Here is a 19,666-nt window from a genome sequence, read left to right as displayed (position 1 = left end):
AATTAATTATTTTTGGTTGCGCTGGGTTTTTGTTGCTGCGTGCAGGCTTTCTCTAGGCGTGGTGACCTGTAGCGGCTACTCTTCCTTGGGGTGCTTGGGCTTCTCACTGTGGTGGCTTCTCTTGTGGAGCATGGTTCTCTAGAGCTCAGGCCCAGTAATTGCGTGTGGGCTTAGTTGCTGCATGTGAGATCTTCCTGGATCAGGGACCGAACCCATGTCCCCTGCATTGACAGGTGGATTCTTAACCACTGGACCACCAGGGAAGTTCCATATTGTATTATAGTTTTCCATATGTTCAGAGATATACGTAGCTTAGGAGTATGGAGTAAGAAGAGGGAGTCATAGAAGTTCTGGGGACAAATGATACAATCTGAAAACAAACTGGTCTTGGAACAGGAGAGAAGGCAGGAAAGTGGCAGACCCCTTCCCAAGTCACCTGACGCTCTGCAGAGGAAGGATGTCTGTGGGCTGGACGTTACTGCCCTCCCCTCCCGCCTACCACGGCAAAGCATCAGGCACTTGAGGGAGCCCTCAAGGTCTTTGCAGGAATGTTCTGGGTGCGCTGGGCTGGGTCACCCTTGGTTTCAGTTCTCCACGGATGGGAACTCGCCAGTGCTTAGGAGGCTCTTCAAGACCCAGCTGTCCCTACCTCATCATGACTGAGCACTTTCACGCCAGCTTCTCCCTTCTGCCCCACCCCCATTGTGCATCAGCCTTGCTGGCCTTCTGGCCCCAACCTGCCATGCTCAGAGCCTTTGCACTTGCTATTCCTTCTGGCTTGCTATTCCCACAGCTCTTCACAGGTCTGACTCCTGATCATTCAGATCTCAACTCAGCTGAGACATCAGAGAGACTCTCCCTTAAGCCTCCACCCATGAATCCCTTTCTGTCCATGCTGCTGCTGCTAAGTCACTTCAGTCGTGTCCGACTCTGTGCGACCCCATAGATGGCAGCCCACCAGGCTTCACTGTCCCTAGGATTCTCCAGGCAAGAACACTGGAGTGGGTTGCCATTTCCTTCTCCAATGCATGAAAGTGAAAAGTGAAAGTGAAGCCGCTCAGTCGTGTCCGACTCTTCGCAACCCCATGGACCGCAGCCTACCAGGCTCCTCCATCCATGGGATTTTCCAGGCAAGAGTACTGGAGTGGGGTGCCATTGCCTTCATAATTGTTTTCATAAAAATATCTGTAATTTCACATAAGAAATGATGTCTTGTGTTTGCTGTCTGTCTCCTCATGCTATCTGCAAGTGCCGTGAGGACAGAAGCTTGATCTTGTCCCTGCTGATCTCCAAGTGTTCAAAACAATCCTGGCGCATGGAAGGAACCCAGTATTTGTTGAGCTGATTGCCTGACTGAATGAAAAGACCTCATCCTCTATAGCTGTTGCTATCCAGGCTGGTAGCCGCTAGCCACGTGTGGCTATTTAAATGGAAATTAATTAAAATTAAAGTAGAACTTCAGTTCCTCAGTTACATTAATCATATTTCTAGTACTCAGTGGCCACTTGTGACTTGTGGCTACCATACTGGACATTGCAGATAGAGAACATTTTCATCATTACAGTCTTATAGATATTGGCCCCTCTTGGCCACTAGAGTGCAAAGCTCTGCGACCCTTGTCTCTTAGCTGGTGGGAGGCATGAACAGATGGAAGGATAGAGTCTGTGTACCGATTACCAGCTGCCACATTGAGGGTGGCCCCCTATTTGTTACTGAGCTGTATTGGGCAGAAACAAGCCACTGGCCAGAACTGTCATTAACCGAGGAACCTAAAGGAGGTGATAATCATTGCCTGCCTATCCTTTGTAACTGGGGACCCTCCATGCAGTTTGGGGGTTCCTGTGTGTAGTGGAGACTGGGAGGAAGAAAGTAAGCTGGTGGCATGGGGAGGGAGGGAGGGTTGGAAAGCTTCCAGAGTGTTGTTGAGCAAGGCTACTGGTGAACACACCGACTTCTTTTTTTCTTTGATGGCAGTGGGCAATTATGCTGAGTGGGTTCTATTATTCTGTTTGCCAAAAGCCCCACCCCTCTATCCTGACTAACCTAGGGACTAAAAATATGAGGTTTTCTTATTTTGTTTATTTATTTCGCTGCACCAGGTCTTAGTTGCAGCCTGTGGGATCTTAACTTGCAGCATGCAAATCGTTAATTGGGTTAGGGTTAGGGGAATCTTAAGGGCTTCCCTGGAGGTTAAGTGGTAAAGAATATCCCTCTACCAGTGCAGGAGGCCCAGATGCTGGTTATATCCCTGGGTTGGGAAGATCCCCTGGTGAAGGGAATGGCAACCGGCTCCAATATTCTTGCCTGGAAAATTCCATGGACAGAGGAGCCTGGTACTCCATGAGATGGCAAAGAGTTCCAGTTGAAAAGAATCCCACATGAGTGAGCTATATTGAACACAGACACAGAGGGAACACAGAACTGAGGGATCTAGTTCCCTCAGCAGGGATCCGACCGGACCTCCTGCAATGGGAGCTCAGAGTCTTAGCCAATGGGCCACCAGAGAAATTCCTAAAATGTCCGTTTGGGGGATCCAACGTCCAGATTTGAATCCTATTTCCCACGTGTTAACTCTGTTAACATTTTCGTGCCTCTTTTCTTATTTGTAAAATATGTATGGTGGTAGTGGTGTAGTCTCTCAGTCGTGTCGGACTTTTTGCTACTGTAGCCCGCCAGGCTCGCCTGTCCATGGAATTCTCCAGGCAAGAATACTGAAGTGGGTTGCCACTTCCTTCTCCAGGGGATCTTCCCGACTAGGGATTGAACCTGGGTCTCCTGCATTGCAGGCAGATTCTTTAGTGACTGAGCCCCCAGGGAAGCCCCAAATAGGGATATTGATCATAATAAAATCTAGGAAGAAGGGCTGAAAATCGCTTGATAAACCCTGTTCACGTTTCCTATGTTTAGCCCCAGACGCTGGCCAGAGAAGGACCCGGGTCACAGCAGAGGCTGGGGAGCGCCCAGTTTATTCCCATTAAAAACCGCAGGCAGGAAATCGCGCCTCCGGGGTGTGTCCTGCCCGCGTCCCGTCCCAGCCCAGCCCTGACGCCCCCGCTTCCCCGCCAGCGGGGCCCCGGGCCCGCCTTGCTGCCCGCCTAGGCCTCGCTGAGCTCCGGCTCCAGCTCGCGGAAGGGGCTGGTCCGGTTGGAGCAGCGCAAGGCTGGGGTGGGCGGGCGTCTCTTGGCAAAGGGGCCGAAGTACTCGGCGGCGAAGGTGACCACGTCGGTCGGCTGGCGCAGCAGCAGGAAAAGCAGAAAGTCGGAGATGAGCGCCTGGGCCTCGGGGTGCTGCCGTAGATAGCTGTTGTGGCTGAGACGGAGCTCCTCCTGGCGGTGCCGGGGCGAGCCTGAGCCTGACCTGGACTTCAGCTCCCCAGGGGCGCACCCCCCTCCTTTGCCCCATGGAGGGATTAGGAACGCTGGGGTCTCCAACCCCTCGGGGTGCAGTATTTCAACCGGGCAGGAAAAGTGATGACAAAGGGTGCAACATATGCCCAGGGCCGGGTAGGGGACTAAGGGGGTTGGGAGGGGTGGGGACCTCAGGCTGCCTGCAGCGCCTCCTCACCTTGCGGCCCAGGAACCGCGAGTAGAGCTCCAGGTCCTTCTCCCACACCAGGGGCTTCTTCTCAAATACTGGGCGGGGCTCAGTATCATCTGAAGGAGTCCGGTGGGAGGAAGGCGGTAGTGGCTTAGTCGCTAAGTCATGTCCGACTCTTTGCGACCCCCATGGACTGTAGCCCGCCAGACTCCTCTGTCCATGGGATTCTCCAGGCAAGAAGAACGGAGTGGGTTGCCATTCCCTTGGGATCTTCCCGACCCAGGGATCGAACCTGGGTCTCATGCGTTGCAGGAAGATTCTTTACCGACTGAACCACCAGGGAAGCCCCTGGGTGGGAAGAAGGCTGCATGCCTATTCCGATCCCAGAACCTTCCTCAGATATAAAGGGATGACTGCAGGACACCTGTTCTAGGCAGGCTCAGGTAAAACCCCAGGGTTCTGGCCGCCCATATGGGCAGATCCCAGCAAAGTGATCCTCTCCTAATTACGGACAGGGACTGGAAAACAAGGGCTTTCCTAGTGGCTCAGATGGTAAAGAATCCGCCTGTAATGCAGGAGACCTGAGCTCCATCCTGGGGTGGAGAAGATCCCCTGGAGAAGGAAATGGCAACTCACTTCAGTATTCTAGCCTGGAGAATCCGCATGGACAGAGGAGCCTGGCCGGCTACAGTCCATGGGGTTGCAAAGAGTCAGACATGACTGAGGGACTAAGCACTTAGTGGAAAGCAAAGCCTCTCCATCTCATTTGGCCTCCCACCCTAGAGATGCACTCAAGGCAGCTTCTGCACCCTGGGAGGCTCGGCGGCTTCACTTACCCTCTTCCCTCAAGATGGGCACCTTGGTGATCATGCAGCACCCCGGGGAGCCCACCTGGATCCTCTTGGCCAGGTGCCTGGAGTGCAACACGGAAAAGGTGTGAGTCTTCCTAGACCAGCTGGCTCCTTTGAAGGGTGTCCTGGGGGCAACCCTTTACTGCCATCCCCTCCCCCTCCTCCACTTGTCTTTGAGTTCCAGCATGCTGTTCATGTCTAGATTCCCAGATAATGGCCCCTGCTTTTCAAACCGGGGACTGTGTCTATACTGAAGACGTGTGCACATGTGCAAGACCTTTATAGGTGTGAGTGCTAAAAGAACCACTAAAGAGTTCCCTGGCACACCAGTGGGACTCCACACTTTCACTGCCAAGGGCCTGGGTTCAATCCTTGGTTGGGGAACTAAGATCCCACAAGCCATGAAGTGCAGCCAAAAAAAAAAAGAAAGAAACAGCAAGCCAAATTATGACATAAGGACAGCCAACAAAGTTCTAATTTGTTTGTTTGCTTTTCCCAGTGTGGTGATTCTCTCAGTACCTCTGTGGAAATTTCAAGAAACAAATGCTCCTCTCCTTTCTGAATTTTCTCAGGATTTCGGTGCCTGCGCTTTGCTGGTGACAGCTTGCCAGTGTATTAAGACGCTTCTTGCAACCTGATGATCTTATCGAGTGCTAAGTTGTTCAAACTTTTGTGTTTTTCAATATTACACCCACACCTGTGGCAGCTGCTTTAGCTATGCCCTGTGGAGTTGACCTTGACTCCCTCAGCTGTTCAAGGCTCTTTGGTGAGATTTGGGAGGCATTGTGAAGATCAGGAAAATGAGTGAATATATGGAAAAAGGTGCATGAGTGGGTAAAGCCAGGGGCACTCCGATCTCAACAACAAGTCTCCCTGGTAGTGAAGGAAGACTTGGCCCATCTCCGCCCAGGTGGTTGAGCTCCCATGTTTGTGCTCAGTACTGCCCCCTTGGCTTCCCCAACAGTAGCTCACCCATCAGAGAGCAGGTAAAACTGGCAGGACATGGGGATGCCTTGTTCCGAGTGTACCGTCTGCTCCACAATGAACACTTCCACCTGCTGATGGCCCACCTGGATTGTCTGGGAGCCCAGGGCTTGCTGGCAGCAACCGAAATGAAGGGAGGGAGGTGAGGCGGATGCCCACCAGGACCTCCCCCTACATCTCACCCTGCCCCTCTCTCCATCTTGTAGCTTCACTGCTTGTTCACCGGTGATAAGCAACCCTTGGCTGTCCAGACCCTTAGGCTCCACAAGATTTGGGTTGCAGCCCCGGGTTAAGTTGAGGTCCTCTCATAGAGAGCCAGCTCCACCCTGCTCCTGCCTCAACCCCTCTACATGCCAGCTCCATGACCAACTGCTTCTAGCTGGCAGATTCTGTAACACAGATCACCAACTAGGTGTGAGTGTGGGAGAGGGCAGGGGTTAGGTTACTGCCGGGGAGAGGGTAGTGAGGCTCTGGAGAGGGACTTTATTGTTGTTCAGTTTCTAAGTCGTGTCTGATGCTTTGCAACCTTATGGACTGCAGCACGCCAGGCTTCCCTGTCCTTGAATATCTCCCAGAGTTTGCTCAAACTCATGTCCATTGAATCAGTGATGCCATCCAACCATCTCATCCTCTGTTGCCCCCTTCTCCTGCCTTCAATCTTTCCCAGCATCAGGGTCTTTTCCAATGTATTAGAGGCTCTTTGCATCAGGTGGCCAAAGTATTGGAGCTTCAGCTTCAGCAGCAGTCCTTCCAATGAATATTCAGGATTGATTTCCTTTAGGATTGACTGGTTTGATCTCCTTGCTGTCCAAGGGACTCTCAAGAGTTTTCTCTACCACCACAGTTCGAAAGCATCAATTCTTCGGCACTCAGCCTTCTTTATGGTCCAACTCTCACATCTGTACATGACTACTGGAAAAACCACAGCTTTAACTGTACGGAGATTTGTTGGCAAAGTGATATCTCTGCTTTTTAATATGTTGTCTAGGTTTGTCATAGCTTTTCTTCCAAGGAGCAAGCATTTAGACTGAGATTTGGGGCTGTCTCAGGCCCATGCCGGAGAAGGAAATGGCAACCCACTCCAGTACTCTTGCCGGGAAACTCCCATGGACGGAGGAGCCTGGTAGGCTGCAGTCCATGGGGTCACTAAGGGTCGGACATGACTGAGCGACTTCACTTTCACTTTTCACTTTCATGCATTGGAGAAGGAAATGGCAACCCACTCCAGTGTTCTTGCCTGGAGAATCCCAGGGATGGGGGAGCCTGGTGGGCTACCGTCTATGGGGTCGCACAGAGTCGGACACGACTGAAGTGACTTAGCAGTAGCCGTAGCAGGCCCATGCAAGCTACCTGTTGTAATTAAAACTTAAATCCCTATTACATCTATGGCCACGAGGAGAAAAGTGCTAACATAAAAATATTTCAGAGAAAATTGGGGGAAAATGGTGTGTGCCTGTTTGTGTCAAACTCCTTGCTGTTTGTCATGTTTGTGACAGAAGAAACTCCCGTGTCATTTACAAAGCTGGTCAAATCAGCCCCCAAAGTGTATGTCTACAGACACAGCTTCAAAATCACATATTGCAGGAAGTCCTAGGTAGGTTGATGATGAAAATTTAGCCAAAATAAAGAAGCACCCTTCAGGGTTGAGACATAATAAAATAAAATTCAAGTGAAGTTGGAAATTTAAATTTCCTGATGTTTAAAAAAAAAGTCTCTAAAAGTGGCCCCCCACTATGTTTTTTTTTTTTTTTCCTGAGCTGACTTTTGTGCAAAAAGCATCGCTTTCTTCCATTGCTGCCACCTTTTTGGTCCCTATCTTCTTCATGCCACTTCCTTTGATCTCTCTAACAAATGCAATTTTCTTTTCTCCTGCCCTTGGAAGTCTCACCCCCACACGCTGGGGTTTATCCCCACCCCACCCACTCTGCCACTCCAAAGCTGTCTTTTCTCCCAAATCAGCATCCTCTCTGCCCCTTCTAGTTTGCCCCCAGACCAAGTCCCCACCCAGGGAGATGGCTCACATAAGTAGAATAGCAGAGTTTGCCTTCAGTGTCCAAGGCCAGGAATCGGGCATTGCTGGGCACCGTATGCCGCCAGGCCATCACCCTCAACAACACCAGGTTGGCGGCCTGGGAGATGAAGCCCTCAATGGAGGGCCTGGGGAAGAAAGTCACTTCAGTCTTCACTTCCTGTTCAGGACAAATCTGGGTCAGGGACCTTGAGCTGGGAAGTAGAGGGAGGTTGGGCAAGCCAGGTGTTGAGCATACGGTCCAGTCCATATGGTCCCCAGTGCAGGCTCCTGGCCTGACACCATCTGTCCCCTGTTTGTGGTTCCAAAGAAGGTGTTGAGAATGGCTCCCACCTGGCTCTCACCTTACCTCACCCTCCTTGACCATTCTGGTCATGGCCAGCTGATCATCCTGCTTCAGCAAACTCATCTTCTGTTCCATGGGGAGAATGTGGAACTAGGGGCCAGGGCAGGAGGGGAGAATCAGGGACTCACTAGATTGTGTATGAGTGAGATCCCCCGGAGGCCACCTTGTCCGTCCTCCATAAATGAGAAAACCGAGGAGAGATGTGTATAGAAAACCGAGGAGAGATATGTATAGAAAACCTTCTATCTGTGGTCAAGGCTGGGGGCCCAGGAGGTACCTTGATGAACTCCTGACTCTGTTGTTCCACAACCTCCAGTTTCCACGAGAGATAGGCTGAGGGGAGGGAGGTGAACACAGGAGACAGGGCTGGAGACTGTGGGAAGGGCGGGTGGTGGCCTGGGCTGGACAACCCAGGGGTAGGGTGGCCACAGGTCAAAACACCCCACATCCCACGCTTTCTGTTTGCCTCATTCTAGTCCCAGGGTGAAATCAAAGGGTTGGTTCTGAGTGAACATCCTGGGAGTTAGGGGATGGGAGTGGGGGGTGGGGTAGGATGGTAGGGGTTGGGGGTGGTGGTGGTCAGGAACTCTACCCAGAAGGGAGCTTCCGCAGAGTATTTTGTCCACGAAGCCTCGGCTGGAGGCATGCACGAAGGGGAAGTGCGTTATGACACCAAATTGGTCTTTGTATTTCCCTCTCTGCACCTCAATGGTCAGCTCTCCCTGAGGCTCCCCGGTGTCTGAGACCATGACCAGAGTCTCTGAGAAGAACAGCAGCAGCAGCTCCTCCTGCCCTGCAGAGTGAGGGTCCCGTGGAAACAGTTAAAGCCCCAGCTCCTAGTCCTCAACTCTCTGACCCCCGGCCACCAGTGCCCCCACGGTCTCCACCCACCCTCTCCTCATCTCATGTCTCCCAGGCAGCCCCCGCCTCCCCTCCATTGGCCTCTGTAGCAGTCAGAGGTGAAGACACCGCCCCTCCGACACATACACACAGCAATCCCCACCCCCACTGTGTGCCTGGGGTCTTCCATTAGTTGAAGACTATCAACCAATACGCTTCAGGCCCTTTCTGAGTCCCAGGAGATTCAAGGCTGAGAGAGTGGTGGCCGTGTCTGGGCTTTCTGTCTTCCCTCCAGTCCACAGTTTTCTCCACCCCCTCCACCCTCACTGCCCAGGCTCACGGAGGGAGTTGAGGAAGTGGATGGCCTCAGCATTGGCCTCTGGGGGTGGCAGATTCTCCTGGGTTGAGGGTTGGTGGTCCTTGGCTTTGGAGCCTATGGAGGGAGGAGAGGCTGAGATGACAGATGGCGGACCCTGAAGAGGACAGCGATGGGGCAGGAGTCCCAAGAGTAGAATCCTCCAAGGCCACCCCAAGGTGGACGATGAGGGGGAAATGCACCCCCCCACTTTCCAGGCACCAACCCCCAACTCATCAGCCCCCTTCTCACCTTTGGATTGAACTTTAGAGAACATGCTGCCTGCTGCTGTGAGGTTTGTGTCGAGATGTCTCCATGGCAACTGGGAGCTCCCTACCGCCTCTTAAAGGGCCATCAACCCATTTCACTAAACACCCAGACCTTTAAGTAGTTGGTTGGAACTGTGACTTCCGGGGCTCAGCCCAAACTTGAGATCCTGTCCAGCAGAGGGGGTATTTGACAGTCTTAGGTGGCAGAGGGGATGACATGAGTATTTACAATGACCTTGGAAGCTGTACCATACAACTGTACTTTGGAGTTCAATTCTTACTGGGATTGTAAATAGAACCAATACTTTAAAAAAAGAAAAACTTTAAATTTTACTATATTTATATGTTTACTTTTATTAGATTGCATTAAAAGTACTTGGGAAGCTGGTTTGTCAATGTGTTAAAAAAAAAATTAGAGAATTATTTTTTCTTTATTTTTCCCAACGTTACCGAGATATGTTGTTCTGTTGCTCAGTTGTGTCTGACTCTTTGCAGCCCCACAGACTGCAGCACGCCAGACTTCCCTGCCTTTCACTGTGCTTTGAGTTGATGATGCCACTCAACAATCTCATCCTCTGTTGTCCCCTTCTCCTCCTGCCCTCCATCTTTCCCAGCATCAGGGTCTTTTCCAATGAGTCAGCTCTTCACATCAGGTGGCTGAAGTATTGGAGCTTCAGCTTCATCAGCAGTCCTCCAATGAATATTCAGGGTTGATTTCCTTTAGGATTGACTGGTTTGGTCTCCTTGCAGTCCCAAGGGACTCTCAAGAGTCTTCTCCAGCACTGTGGTTCGAAAGCATCAATTCTTTGATGCTCAGCTTTGCTTATGGTCCAACTCTCACATCCATACATGATTACTGGAAAAACCATAGTTTTGACTACACAGACTTTTGTCAGCAAAGTGATGTCTCTGCTTTTTATAATTGGCATATAACAGTCAATGCTTTTAAAAAAGTAGTAGAATATACGGAATAAATAAATATGGCATAAACTGCCTAAAGCAGTTTTAATTTTGTATAGAGGACGAATTGTTAATTGAAGTCCCTTTAGAAGTTATTATTAATAGTAGCTAAGATGTCCTTGGTGGTACAGTGACTAGGAATCCAATGCATAGAACATGGGTTTGATCCCTGGTCCGGGAAGATTCCACATGCTGAGGAGCAACTAAGCCCATACACCAGAACTACTGAGCCCAAGCTCCAGAGCCCACGAATTTCAACTGCTGATGCCTGAGCACCTAGAGCCTGTGCTCTGCACAAAAGAAGCCACTGCAATGAGAAGATCATGTACCACAACAAATAGCCCCTGCTCACTGCAACTAGAGAAAGCCTGAGCAGCAACAAAGACCCAGCACAGCCAAAAATAAATAAATAAATAAATTTAAAAAGCATTAGCTAGGTTTATAATTAGAATGACGTAACAAAATTGAACTTAGACGTTTTAAAAATACTTATGTTTTAAAATTTGCAGTTTAAAAAATTGAGCACTAATTTTTAAAAGCCCAAGTGAATTCTGAATAAGTCTTTCTCTGCATGTGAGCCACCACCATGGCATTAAGAAAATTCACAACTGCTCTGGGAAGTGGTTTGTTAGTTCTTCAAAATATTAAATGTGAAGTTACTATATGACAATTCCACTCTGAGGTGTATACCCAAGAGAGCTGAAAACATCTGTCCACATAAAAACTTACACACAGATATTCATAGCATCATTATGCAGAATACGCAAAAAGTGGAAACAAGCCAGCTGTTCATCAACTGGTGAATGCATAAACAAAATGTGATATATATATAGTGGAATATTGTCCAGCCGTAAAAAGGAGTGAAATACTGACACGTGCCATAATATGCTTGAACCTTGAAAATAAAATGAGTGAAAGAAGCCAGTCACAAAAGACCGCATATTGTATGATTCCATTTATATGATTAAATGCCCAGAGCAGGCAAATCTAGAGACAGGAAATAAATCAGTGGTTGCTTGGTGTGGTGGAAGGGTGAGGGTGTGGAGGCAGGGAGGCACCTAACACCAAAGGGTCACAGGGTTTCTTCTGGGAGTGTTGAAAATGTTCTAAAATTAGATTGTGGCAGTAGCTCCAAAACTGCATATACATTAAAACTCACTGAATCTTATACTTTTAAAGGGTGTCATTTGTATTATATAAATTGTATCTCAATAAAATTAATAAAAAGATGATTTAAAACAAACCTATTGCTTTCATGTGTGAATTACATAAAGTTTGACAAAATCTTTTCTATCAGGCAAAATTTAAAAAAGAAGAAGCAGGGATTTCCACAACAGTCCAGTGGTTAAGACTCTGAGCTTCCACTGCAAGGGGCATGGGTTCACTTCCTGGTCCAGGAACTAAGGTTCCACATGCCACACAGCAAGGTCAAAAAAAAGACAAACTGCTATTTTTTGTTCCTTAAGGGATGCTCACTGAACAGAACTGAACTGAATATAGTCCCCCTCCTTATTGCGTGCCCTTATCCCTGCTGTTCTGGACTCCTGGCCTGAGGGAAAATTTGCGCCCTGAGCCCTCTACCCCTTAGAGTTTTTCTCCTGTCACCCCCGTTCTCCTTCACCTCCCCTTCCTTGCTCAGGCTCTCCAGTTGCACAGAACCCCCACCTGCCTGTACTCACAGGCTCCCGCCTCCTGGGAGCCCATGTTCTCAATTCTCTTACTTCCTCCAATTTCCTCCCCCTTGGTGCTGGCTGTTTCCTCCTAGTCGCTTAGAGGAGAGAGCAACTTGGCAAGGTGGATCACAGAAGGATCAACATCCAGTTTCTTGTTTATTTTTTCAGCCATCTGTTAAGGACCCTTGTTACCACTGCTGCTTAGGGCCTGATAGACCAGTGGAAGGATGCTCTGGAGAAGTTGAGGTACTAGCTGTGCGGCTGTGTTGGACAGGTTGGCCTCTCTGAGCCTGTAGCATGGATGGCCAGTGCCTTCCCAGCGGCTGGGGTGGGCATCTACTGAACAACAGCCACTGCCACAGAGAGGGTGCCCTATGTGCCCAGCTCTACAAGGAGTAACTCATTTAATCCTCACAATCAGCTTCTCAGGTGGTGTTAGCATCAACCCCATTGGACAGATGAGAAGTGGAGGCACAGAAAGGTTAAGTAACTTGCCCAAGGTCACCCAGTTAAAAAATGGAAGGTGTGGACTCCAATCCAGATGGGCTGGCTGAGTCCATGTTCTTAATCACTTTGCCCTATTGTCCCTGATAGACTGTGGGTGCATGCTAAGTCGCTTCAGCTGTGTCCGACTCTTTGTGACCCACCCCCTCCACCAGGCTCCTCTTCCATGAGATTCTCCAGGCAAGAATACTGGAGTGGCTTACCATGCCCTCCTCCAGGGGATCTTCCTGACCCAGGGATCGAACCCACGTCTCTTAGGTCTCCTGCATTGGCAGGCGGGTTCTTTACCACTAGCACCACCTGGGAAGCCCTATTATCCCTGATAGACTGTCCCTAAATTTATTAATAACAGTAAGAGGAAGAAGAGACTACTGTTCACGGAACACCTCTGTGCATCTCATTTGGGTTCCCAGCCACTCCTGAAGGAGGATCAGAGGCAGAAGTCCTCTGTCTGGTGCTACCCATGGTTGGTCAGAGTCTGTATTCAAATCCAGACCAGTCCAAGTCCTCTCCCTCCCACATTGTCCCTGCTTTGGCCCAAGCCTAGGGTTTACTGACCATCAGGGTTAGCTTTCCACCTGCTTCCAAAGGCTCCATTTGTGGCCAGGTCTTCGAGGAGTAGGATGACCCCCTCCCCCAACACACACAAGTGTACACACAGGGCTCTTCAAGTTCACATCTACAACTTACCCTGTTCTCTGTCCTTCCCTGGAACTTCTAAGGCTGCCCACTTAACATACCCCTCCCTTTTTCTTTTGTTGTGATTTCCAAAGAAAGAGACTATGATTTAGGGGGGAAAAAATGGAAGTGCTTACAGGTTATTTTTTAAACTATGCATTATTCAAACACCTGTGAGACCACGTGTCTAACTCTATTTCTTCTCATATAATGAATTACAGCACCAGAAATCAGACGTAGCATTTTCCAAAGTGACTTTCTCATCTAACTCTTCTAATAGCCTCCAAATAAGTGGACTTGTTGGTGATTATGATTTTGCTGCTCTGCATCATTTCTGATATCAGATCCCGTATTCCTCTGAGGAACCCTTTCCCCACTCCCAGTACACTGTGTTTCAGCTGGGTCTGACATTGCCTTTCCAGGTGTGGTCATGTCATTGAACCTGGCCAGTCAGAGAAGCCGATTCCCCTAACTCCTATGATAGGTTAGGGTTGGGCACATGATCCAAACTGAACCAATGAAACTCAGTCCCTGGGACTATTAGAGATTCTATTAACTTGTAAACCTAGCTGATGAACTAGTAGCCTGTAAACCTGGAACTTCTAGAGAAAATCTTTCCATTACAGGGAGAAAGACTGATAGAGAATGGTATCAATGTAGAAGAAAGCAGAGCTGAATGACAAAGATGCCTTTGAATCCCTGGGTCCAGCCATGCCTGAAGTTACCATGATGTAATCCCACACTTCTCAACTTCATGAGCTGATGAATTTTCCTTTTGGCTTGAGCCCCTTTCTATTGAGCATTTGTCACTTGCACTTGAAAGTACATATACAGTAAAGGTTCTGTCTCATTCAAAGTTGTCTCCATTGGAAGATGAAGAAACTGAGATCAAGGAGGTGACTTGCCCAAGGTCCTTGGATGTTGAGTGACAGAGCTGGGACTGGAAGTCAGGTCTCCTAACGCCAGTTGTCACTGCTGCTGTTCTGCAGACAAAGAGCAGGTGTCCTAGTTGTTGCTGGTCAGTGCTGGTTCTAGTTGAAGCACGTGCCATCATTCAGGACGGGTGCCCCAGTGGGAGGATTGGCCAAGGCTGTGGGAAAATGCTTCACTAAGCCCTAGAGAACCGTCACCATCTGTCCCTCAAAACTGGGCACACCCAGAGTGACCTGGCCCTAGGGCTTGGCCAGTCAAGAGACAGTTACAGAGCAGAGACTCACCCTTCTTCAGGAAGGTGAGGACCACTGCTTTTTCCCTCAATCCCACCTCGGTGCAACCCTGAGCCAGAATGGCATTGGGAGCCAGTGCCAAGGTCCTTGGCTCAGGGTGAGGGACACCAAGATGGAGGCTGAGCTGTTACCAGGGGTGGGAAAACTCTGACTTGGGCCCAAGGAAATGTGGAGCTAAGCCAGTGTTTCCCAGTCTTCAGCCACACCAAGGTCACCTTCAAGAATTCTGCTACAGCCAAGTGTCACCTTTATTTCATATTTTCCTGTTTCAATAATGCAAGCACACCTCTGAGATATTACAGATTTAGCTTTAGACCACCAAAATAAAATGAATGTCACAATAGAGTCACATAAAAAATGTTTTTCCCAGTGCACATAACAGTTATATTACACTATGTACTGTGCTTAGTTGCTTAGTCGTGTCCGACTCTTTGTGACCCCATGGACTATGGCCCACCAGGCTCCTCTGACCATGGGGATTATCCAGGAAAGAATACTGGAGTGGCTTGCCATGACCTCCTTCAGGGGAATCTTCCCAACCCAGGGACTGAACAAAGGTCTCCTTCATTGCAGGTGGATTCTTTACCATCTGAGCCACCAAAGAAGCACATGTTACACTGTACTGTAGTCTATTAAATGTGCAGCAGCATTGTCTAAAAAATTGTACATACCTTAATTATAATTAATTAAAAATATTTTATTGATCAAAATACTAACCCTAACCATCATCTGACAATGCAGGGTTGCCACAAACCTTCAATTTGTTAAAAAAAAAATGCAATTATCAGAAAAGCACCCTAAAGTGAAGTACAGTAAAATGAGATATGCCTGTACCTTTAATCACCCGCATGACTTGAAAACTGGTGTCACTTGTCAAAAATATTGACCCTGAGGATAAATACAAGGAACACAAAATGATGTTGTTAAAGTTTAACTCACAATAGCTGCTGAGCTTAACAGCCAACCTGTCTAACAATTAACAGACACGTCTGGCTGTTAATTGCAGAGGCCTTAAAGAGAGGCCAGTGCCAAGGCCTTGTCCTTGAAGCGTATTCACGGCTGGGTGGTGACCATGTAAAACCACTTCCCCTGCGGCTAGCGGTGCATCTGTGCATCTCAAGCTTTGGAAAACACCAAGGTAAGCAAATCATAAACCCTGAACAAATTCTCACAAGCCATGGAAGGATATATTTATAGCTTTGTTTTTGCCCAGAGTTCTAGAAGTGCAGTCATTTTGTGTAAGCAAGAACTGTAACCCAGAGAGGAAAACAGAACCAGCAGTAAAGACAAGCCCACTGAGGGACCAAGCCTCGGTTAAATCATTCATTCATTCAACATTTATTGAGCGCCTACTGTGTGCCAGGCACCGTGCTAGGCGCGAAAATACAGAGATGCATAAGATACAGTCCATGCCCTGAAGGGTTCACAGTCCAGAAGGGGGAGACAAACGTGTAAACAAGTAAAATACAGTGTGATAAGTGCCACAAGAGAAGCATTGACAAAGAGCCGAGGTAGCCTGGAGGGGGAGGGGCATGGGAGGAGGAGGGGGCAGACTTCCTAGAGGAGGGGGCAGACTTCCTGGAGGAGGGGGACCTTGAGGGGGAATGGTGAGATGACTAGGTGTTTGCCAGGCAGACAAGGCAGGAGGAGCAGAGGAAAGACATTCCATTCTGAAGAAACAGCAGCAGAGAAGGCACAGAGGCAGGAACTGCAAGTCTGGAGGGGCGGGGAACTCTGACTATTCTGGCGGTGTTGCTAGAGTTGGTACCAGAGGCTGTGGCCGGAGAGGCAGGCAAAGGCAGGATGATGAGGGAAACTGAGGGCAGGGGGCAGCTTGGGGGCTCCCCAGTGGGGAGCAGAGCCTGAGGGGAAGGCTTCCACCCAGGAAGAGAAGGCTCCTGGCTGACCCCAGGTACACCTGCTTGAGGACTGTCGCTGTCCTCACTGTGGCCCCAGAGGGACCTGGATCCAAGGCCAGAGGAGGAGCTGAGCTGAGGGAGGGCTGAGCAGAGGGGAAGGGCCCAGACCAGGGGTCCTAGAAGCTGCCACTCACTAGAGAGCTGTCCACTCCTGGACTTCTGATTTCTGCTCTCTGCTGTGTAGACCCCCTGCTCCCGCCAGGATGGGGCCAAGGGCCAAATGAGAAATGACAAGGCGATGTCCTTGGCCAACTGCAACGGGCCAGATGAAAAATGGCTTTACTAACTGAAAGGGGCAAGGGCTGAGGATGAAGCAGGAGTTTCTAAGAATAAGGGCCACAATGAGAAAACCACAGTGGACCTGGTGGACAATGGCTCTCTGGTCCCCGGGGAAGGAGGGGCCCTGCTGGCCCAGAGCAGGGCAGAGGCCAGTGGGCAGGACCAGGCCAGCTGTGCAGGGAGCATGTATGACCTACATGACTGTGGGCCTCCAGTCCCAGCCTCCTGGTGTCTCCTCAGCCTGAGGTCAGGTTTCCTTGGCAACCAAGACTCTCCCCCTTTCAGGCTGCAGGGGAGTCACAGAGGCAGAGATTGTCCACAGTCAGGCTTCCAGCCTGTTCCTCTTTCTCAGAAACGGCTCTGTTTAAAAAAATGCCTTTGTGGGGGTGGGGGTGGCCTTGCTCTTGTGGGTGCTTTGCTCTTGTGCAAAAATGCCTGGGGGAGGAGGGGCAGAGTCTCAGAAAACCAGAGCCCAGGTGCCCCTCTGAGTGACTGCTTTTCCAAAGAACCTCACCTCAGGCCAGTCTAGGGGAGCGAGTTTCTTTCCCAGCCATGGATGGGAGGAAGGGGAAGATGGATTCACCCTGTTTGGGACTCCTGCTGCCCTGAGTTCAGAGGCTACAGCAAGATCATGGGCTCTGAGTCCTCACTGCCATGGCAGGAACAGGGGGAGCTAACTCCTGGTGTTAGCTCTGTCCTTGGTGACTCAGCCTCACCCCGTGGAGTCCCCAAGCCTTCCGTCAGCTGGCCTCCTCTCGGTTTCAGGGTCTCCTTCCCTGTCCCTCCTCTGCCCCTGACCAGTGTCCAGGTGGTGTCCGCTGACGAGCCGATGGAGGTAGGGTGGTAGCAGAGAGAGGGATGGTGTGGTGTGGGCGATGATGGGTGGTCTCCCCATGGTGGCGGGTAGGCTGGGCCGGGCTGGGGTGGGGTCACTTGCTCTTGTGCAGGTCCTTCAGCTGGCGGAGCCTCTCCAGGAGCTGGGCCCGGGAGCAGTCATCGTCGCCTGTGGGGCTGGGGCCTGGCCCCAGAGCCTCCTGCAGCACCAGGCAGTGTGTCCTTAGGAATGGGTTATAGGAGCGCTCCTCCCCCAGGGTGGACGGGCACTGTGGGAGGAGAGACATGGGCTTTGGTGGGGAGGATCTGGAAAACGGACCCGACCAGGGAAGCCTCCCCACCCCCTGCCCCATCCTGGGGTTCAGGAGTTTTCACTGGAAGGCCCTTGTGCCAAACAGGCCAGAGCTCTGGTGAGGGGCCTGCAGGGCCTGGCTCGGCAGAGATGGGATCCCTCTGGGGAGTGCCCCCGGCCCCTCCTGGACCCTAGCCCTGCACCGTGCTCTTGCGTTCCATCCGCTGCCTCTGCACCCACTGCATCTTCCTCTCCCGGGCCAGGTTCTCGGGCTCCACCACGCCTGCAAAGCCCAGGTTCTCCTCTGCATACTCGTGGCCTAAGGATGGCCATGGGGGCCGAGACACAGGGCAGAGTGAGACGGGTATGGTCAGGAAAAGTCCTCCCATCCCCAGGCCGATGGGTACCGAGGAAGAGGGACAGTGCTTCCAGAAAAATCCCAACCACAAGGAGCCGCTTCTGTAAACGTGGGCACAAGTCAGCTAAGAGTGACGCAGCAGAAGCAATTGAGGCGGGGAACCACAGACCTGGAGCCAGAAGACCTACATTCTAGCGCTGCTGGTTCTGCCCAGCTGTGCAACCTCAGTCAAGTCATGGCACCTCTCTGACCCAACGTTTTCTCCTTTGGCAAGTGGGGAAAATAATAATGCCACTAGAATAATGCCACTAGTTATGTGTCCCTGGGGCTGGGATCAGGACCTGGTGCACGTTAGGTGCTCAACAAAGTATTTGTTGAATGGAATGAATGGATGAATATATGTTCGGAGGATTGACTGAGATATTAGTGGATGTGTTTTAGAAACTATGGATATGCAACGTACCCATGCACGTATGTATGTATGGATGGATATTCCATGTACATACACATGGATGATGGGTGTATAGTGTGGGTGTGATGGACGCAGGTAATGATCCAGGCAGAGTGGATTTGAGGCGCCTCATTAATCAAAGGCTATCTTCCGTTCTAGACTCGGGCTATGAGAAATCAGCCATCCCACGGGGACACTCTGGGGCCTACAGGGCTCCTCAGAGGCTATGGGCTGGCTGCCAGGGGCAGCTGACACAAGAGGCCTTACACAGCCCGTGCCCCAGAAAGAAGGGAGACTGCCCCCACTGCTTGAAATGGCTCCCAGGAGCCACTGGAGGTGGAGCTGCGTCACCTCTGGGCCAGAAACTGGGTCGGCTGGGACTCTGGGTGTGTGAGGGGCTGGGAAGAGATGGAGGGGCACCTCACCAGGCCACAGAAGAGTGTCATCCCCTAGCCCAAGCACGGTGTCCAGTGAGCTCAGCATGGTCTCTGCAGTACCCTCAAAGGTCCGTCCTGGTGTAGGGTCAGCAGGTGTGTGTGCGGAACAAGGATCACACAGCATGGTGAGGTCCAGGGAGAGGAGTGGGGACCCCCCTGTATAGCTGGGGCTGGCCACCAGCCCTCGCCCATGCCCCTGCCATGCCCACTCACCTGGCAACGGCTGCCTCTGGGACTCCATGCAGCCTGGGATCAATGATCCCCCACCCACAGGATCACCCTGTCACTCAGGGGTTCTCAGGTTTTTGTAACTGGTCTTGCCAGTCACTGTATCAGAGAACCCAGGTCCACCCAATGGAAACAAATGCTCTTTAATGTCTGTGCTCAGTTACAGGCTTTGCCTCATTCTGTCCATCCCCTTTGGGACATCGTGAGGAATCGAGGTAACAAAGGTGGGAGTAACTGCCAAGGCAACATGTGTGCTGAAACCAATGTTTCCGTGCATTGCATGGGGCTGCGGCTGTCCTCGGACTCCTGCCCTGGCCTCTCTCCCTCCCTCTCATCCCCACTCCCTCCTCTTCCCTTCTGGGGGGACTCACCACAGCCAGAGAGGAAGAGCAGATCCCCTGAGAAGAGGCAGGAGGGACCCTCATAGGGCTCCCCGTCCAGCAAGTAGACCAGATGGCCTTGTGTGTGGCCCGGGGTGGCCAGAGCCCGGATCTGAAGCCTTCCCACGCTAACCACATCTTGATGACACAGGGGACTGAGGAGGGAGGCAACAGTGGAGAGAAGGCACTAGAGCTTGGGCCACACTCATCCAAGGGGATGGGCGATGTGCAGGAGT

The 19,666-nt window shown here is 50.8% G+C and overlaps 2 protein-coding genes and 1 long non-coding RNA gene across 7 annotated transcripts in view; all 3 read right to left on the bottom strand.

Moving 5' to 3' along the window:
* Positions 1-2,950: 2,950 nt before the first annotated feature.
* On the bottom strand, positions 2,951-9,234 carry CATIP (ciliogenesis associated TTC17 interacting protein). Of its 3 annotated transcripts, none has more exons than XM_081583959.1 (10): positions 9,195-9,234; positions 8,928-9,020; positions 8,340-8,540; positions 8,025-8,080; positions 7,746-7,837; positions 7,394-7,595; positions 5,361-5,485; positions 4,374-4,450; positions 3,565-3,653; positions 2,951-3,326 (listed from the first exon to the last, which is right to left on the bottom strand). In XM_081583959.1, exons 1-10 carry the CDS (start codon positions 9,217-9,219, stop codon positions 3,096-3,098), a joined length of 1,191 nt encoding a protein of 396 aa, XP_081440085.1. In that variant the 5' UTR covers positions 9,220-9,234; the 3' UTR covers positions 2,951-3,095. The 3 variants fall into 3 exon arrangements, with proteins under 3 accessions (XP_081440085.1, XP_081440086.1, XP_081440087.1); XM_081583960.1 differs by having other exon boundaries at positions 7,394-7,561; positions 7,751-7,837; XM_081583961.1 differs by lacking the exon at positions 7,746-7,837 and having other exon boundaries at positions 7,394-7,561.
* Positions 9,235-13,791: 4,557 nt separating this feature from the next.
* On the bottom strand, positions 13,792-15,140 carry LOC145543206 (uncharacterized). Its single transcript, XR_014080543.1, has 2 exons — positions 15,087-15,140; positions 13,792-14,116 (listed from the first exon to the last, which is right to left on the bottom strand). It is a non-coding gene; the product is annotated as an uncharacterized LOC145543206 (long non-coding RNA).
* Positions 15,141-16,412: 1,272 nt separating this feature from the next.
* Positions 16,413-19,666, bottom strand: part of PNKD (PNKD metallo-beta-lactamase domain containing) — a 65,947-nt gene continuing 62,693 nt past the window's right edge. For 2 of the 3 annotated variants that reach the window (XM_081583953.1, XM_081583954.1), the window contains 4 exons: positions 19,422-19,585; positions 18,811-18,897; positions 17,780-17,895; positions 16,413-17,553 (listed from right to left, as the gene is read on the bottom strand). In XM_081583953.1, the coding sequence (XP_081440079.1) occupies positions 17,380-17,553; positions 17,780-17,895; positions 18,811-18,897; positions 19,422-19,585 (541 nt within the window). In that variant the 3' untranslated portion in view covers positions 16,413-17,379. The remainder of the gene's footprint in view (positions 17,554-17,779; positions 17,896-18,810; positions 18,898-19,421; positions 19,586-19,666) is intronic. The other variant, XM_081583955.1, reaches the window with a different exon arrangement.

This window comes from Giraffa tippelskirchi, chromosome 3, assembly GCF_054371585.1.
Source record: "Giraffa tippelskirchi isolate mGirTip1 chromosome 3, T2T-mGirTip1v1.2.pri, whole genome shotgun sequence".
In the NCBI taxonomy this organism is placed as follows: domain Eukaryota; kingdom Metazoa; phylum Chordata; class Mammalia; order Artiodactyla; family Giraffidae; genus Giraffa; species Giraffa tippelskirchi.
Note: the sequence above shows the minus strand (reverse complement) of the source record. Positions and strands in the feature narration are given on the sequence as shown.